This window comes from Annulohypoxylon maeteangense (genome assembly GCF_022496945.1).
Source record: "Annulohypoxylon maeteangense strain CBS 123835 unplaced genomic scaffold GGS22scaffold_15, whole genome shotgun sequence".
Taxonomy (NCBI): Eukaryota; Fungi; Ascomycota; class Sordariomycetes; order Xylariales; family Hypoxylaceae; genus Annulohypoxylon; species Annulohypoxylon maeteangense.
This window is the reverse complement of record NW_025953262.1, coordinates 998,819-1,002,418: the sequence shown is the minus strand read 5'-3', so window position 1 is coordinate 1,002,418 and position 3,600 is coordinate 998,819. Positions and strand designations below refer to the sequence as shown.

The window sequence follows — 3,600 nt, the reverse complement described above, 5'->3', positions numbered from 1 at the left end:
TTATTTTTTTAATATTTTTATAAAAATAAAAAAACTTATTATATTTATTTAATAAATATTTACTTATACGTATTATAATTTATAAGCTTTTTAATCCTTAAATTACGAAACATAGTATATTTTTGTCGTACATTATATTTATATAATATACTTTTTAATACATTAATTAAATTAGCGGGTTAGCAGATTTGTTCTTATGGTCCGCTGTCCGATTAACTACCTATATACAAACAAGGGAATTATTTAATTTCAACCAACAGAATATTAGAACATAACAATTCATATGTTTAACATCCACCACCTCCGCTGTCTCCGCCTCCACTGCTGCCCCCGCTATCACCACCTCCACTATAACCTCCGCTATCGCCGCCTCCACTGTAGCCTCCGCCGCTGCTACTTCCACCACTATGTCCTCCTCCGCCTCCGCCTCCGCTTGAGCCGTGGTGCCCTCCGTGATGCCCTCCGCTGCACCCTGCGCCATATCCGTCGGTATATCCTCCGACGTATCCTCCATTATAGCTTGTCGTGCTACTGGTATAGGTTCCGCCGTAACCTCCCGAGGTCCCCCCTCCGTATCTAGTAGTTGTGGGTTTCTTCGGCTGTGGATCTAGTTTCACGATTTTGGGGATCTTAGGAGGCTCGGCCTTTGTAAGGCGATTCTTCTTTGACTGAAAGACCCGAAGTCCTGTTAGCGACGATCCACTTCCGTATATTTGGTATATAGGATTAGGAATACTCACTCCGAAACACCACATGCTGCCGGATTGTTGCACGTTTTCTTCTAGATGCTTTATTCTAGATATGTGGATATTTGGCAGATAGGTATGTATAAGAGATGAAGTTGTTTGATAATTAAAAGTGAATATTACTAGGTATCACAAGAATTGGCGACATATTTATATTTGCATCTTCACGCTAGCCTCAACCTCTCAGTCGTCATTTTAATCTCCCTCTAGTAAACTACAAGTGTTGAGGCTGTCGATGCCGAACATAGCCTTCCATCCGCCAGGGCATCAATCTACAGTGATGACGTACCAAAGCTTTCAGCTCGGTATCAGATAGCGCATAGTCATTTTGAGTTCGGTATTCCGCAAGGCTGACTTGTGAGCCGCCTTCATATATGAAATTGAAGCTGGGGAGATAGCGTGACCATATTCGCCCTGATCTAGGACGCGAGTTCACACCGAGCTGTTCGTGGAGCGCGTTCAGCCCCGGCTCCGCATTTTCCAGGTATCCTCTTACTAGTATATAATAAGTCTAACTCCTTTAACTAGACGTTGAAACTCGCTGTTGACAGGATCTATTAGCTGAAAGTGGATTAGATTGGTTGTTCGGCTCCGTTCAGCAAAGCCTCACATGCTAAGCCAAATTAGAAGAAATTTAGCGAATAGTGAAGATCACGACTTATCCTGCGCCACTCATGACAACTGGACTTCTACGCGTAGATACCTAGGTAATCACGATATTGCTGACGGCAAGAAGACATCGTGACACCATAACATTAATCCCTTTCCCATACACCCCTAGCTTAGAATCATGGTATTACGTAATCTGGATATTTATTCTATCGGCCACCATTCATTCTCATATATGATCTTTTGATTTCACATCAACTTCGTCCTTCTATAACTGCCCATATAGGTAGAGAATATTTCCTAATTGGTAGAATGCGAACTCCGATTCTCATAACTACCTCTTACATATATGATATTATACAAGTGTTCATATACACCTTATACTCATATCGCACTTTTCCACCTATATAACATCTCTATCGCATATTCGGATGCGCAATACGAATAATTATGCCTTCGAAAGGAGTCGTATTATTCTTAGACGCGAAGAAATATCGGGTAGGTATCACAGATGTGTTGGATAAAGGGTATCAGGTGACCATCGATCTGTTTTAGATCGTCCCGAATTACCGGTAACTAAACCATGCCATAAGCGTTGCATCAACTGACAGTTGGTAAACACCCTCATCCAATCAATTAATAATTCTTTAGGACTTGCAGAGCATTTACATAAAAATAACTACGGTTATACTTGTATGTATCTGCTTAAGACTAATAGACTGCTTGTCAGTTGCGACTTTATACTAAGTACCATGGGGGACGCACCCACGGGCCACCCCCCCACGGGCCACCCCATCTCCCACCAAAACACCTTATGTTTGAATACTCATATTTAAATAAAGAAAATATATACAACTATATGAGTTAAATTAATCGAAAGATCTTTGGAAGCTGAATTAGAAGATATATTGATTTAAGTATGGAGCCGTTTCAATGGCGAGAAAACCGGGATCAAAGTAATATCATGTAAAATATACCTAGTATCTCACTAATTCTTAAAATTTTAGCGCTTGAATTAGGGACCTTCCCCCCTAAAACCCTTACCCAGACCCCTAAGAATCTAATCTCCTCCGATCTTATCATTATAATTATATTTAATGTTTATAAGACTTCTTAATAGAAGTCTAAAGTCGATTAAGTAGTAGTGGTTTTTATCTTGAAGGCGAACGGGTTGTTTTAAGGGTAGGCCAGCTTTTGATCCGAGCTCTCGAAGTTCGAGGAAGAGCAATACATACCTAAGCTCATATCTAAGTAACGACGCTATCTATAATGATATAAATTATATCGTTAAATAGCTAATGCCTAGTATACTATAATAAAAAATTATCTAATCATAATAATCTTTGTACGTTGTATAGTAGGTTGAAGTCTTTGCTAAGGTGAAAATCTGGGAAAATCTAAGAAATCGCTTTTTCGTCCAGTATTTTGTAACCCCATAACTCCTCCCCATGCAGTCATATAAATTATGAAAAAATATCACCATGTAGCCCGCCTTCGAAACTACATATACGAAAAATATTGTTCAAAAACATTTAATATTGATAGATTCTGGTGTAAGTGAAAACAAAGTGTTTTGGTGAGAGATGGGGTGGCCCGTGGGGGGGTGGCCCGTGGGTACGTCCCCCATGGTAGTCTATGAAATAGCGATTTGGATTATATAGGTAGCAGTGTAAGGAGTTGCCCATCTTGGTTGAAACCTTGAACTCTATCTTCAATGTACATGACCAAGACAAGCTAATGCATTTGGATCACTCGGCATGCATCCAACAGTTAGAAGATCTCTTATGTAAGACGATCATACAGCGGGTAATACTAGAATAGAAACAATCCAGTAAATAAGTCTTATATCATCTTACCTGTTATTAATTCTATCAACTCATACCGCCCTTTCTCTTGGAAGAAATAAAGGAAAGGAAAGGAACTCGGAGCGGAATTCGGATAAATTCTTGGCAAGAGAATTGTTGACTCCCTTTAATCCAGTTGCTGGGGGGTGGGGCTTCCTTGGGGGTGTTTACTAAACCTAATATAGCCCTTGAGGCTGCCATAGGCCACGATTATTAAAGCCGTTTCCTTGCTTGATGGCTTATCTTTCCAGTGCTTTATAATCTTAACAAACCTTACAACGGTACAACCGATCTGTCCGAGATTACCTCAAAGTACCCGATAGGTACGCTAGAGACGCATGACCGTATTCCTGTCTTTCTCGACCATTTCTCGATTATTTCTCGTTATCCTTTTTGTTTTG

At 40.1% G+C, this 3,600-nt stretch overlaps 1 protein-coding gene across 1 annotated transcript; it reads right to left on the bottom strand.

The window, feature by feature from the left end:
* Positions 1-287: 287 nt before the first annotated feature.
* GGS22DRAFT_191263 (uncharacterized protein) lies at positions 288-755 on the bottom strand (the record flags this gene model as incomplete). Its single annotated transcript, XM_047965091.1, has 1 exon — positions 288-755. The coding sequence occupies one exon, from the start codon at positions 753-755 to the stop codon at positions 288-290; it is 468 nt and encodes a 155-aa protein (XP_047816506.1).
* Positions 756-3,600: the final 2,845 nt, after the last annotated feature.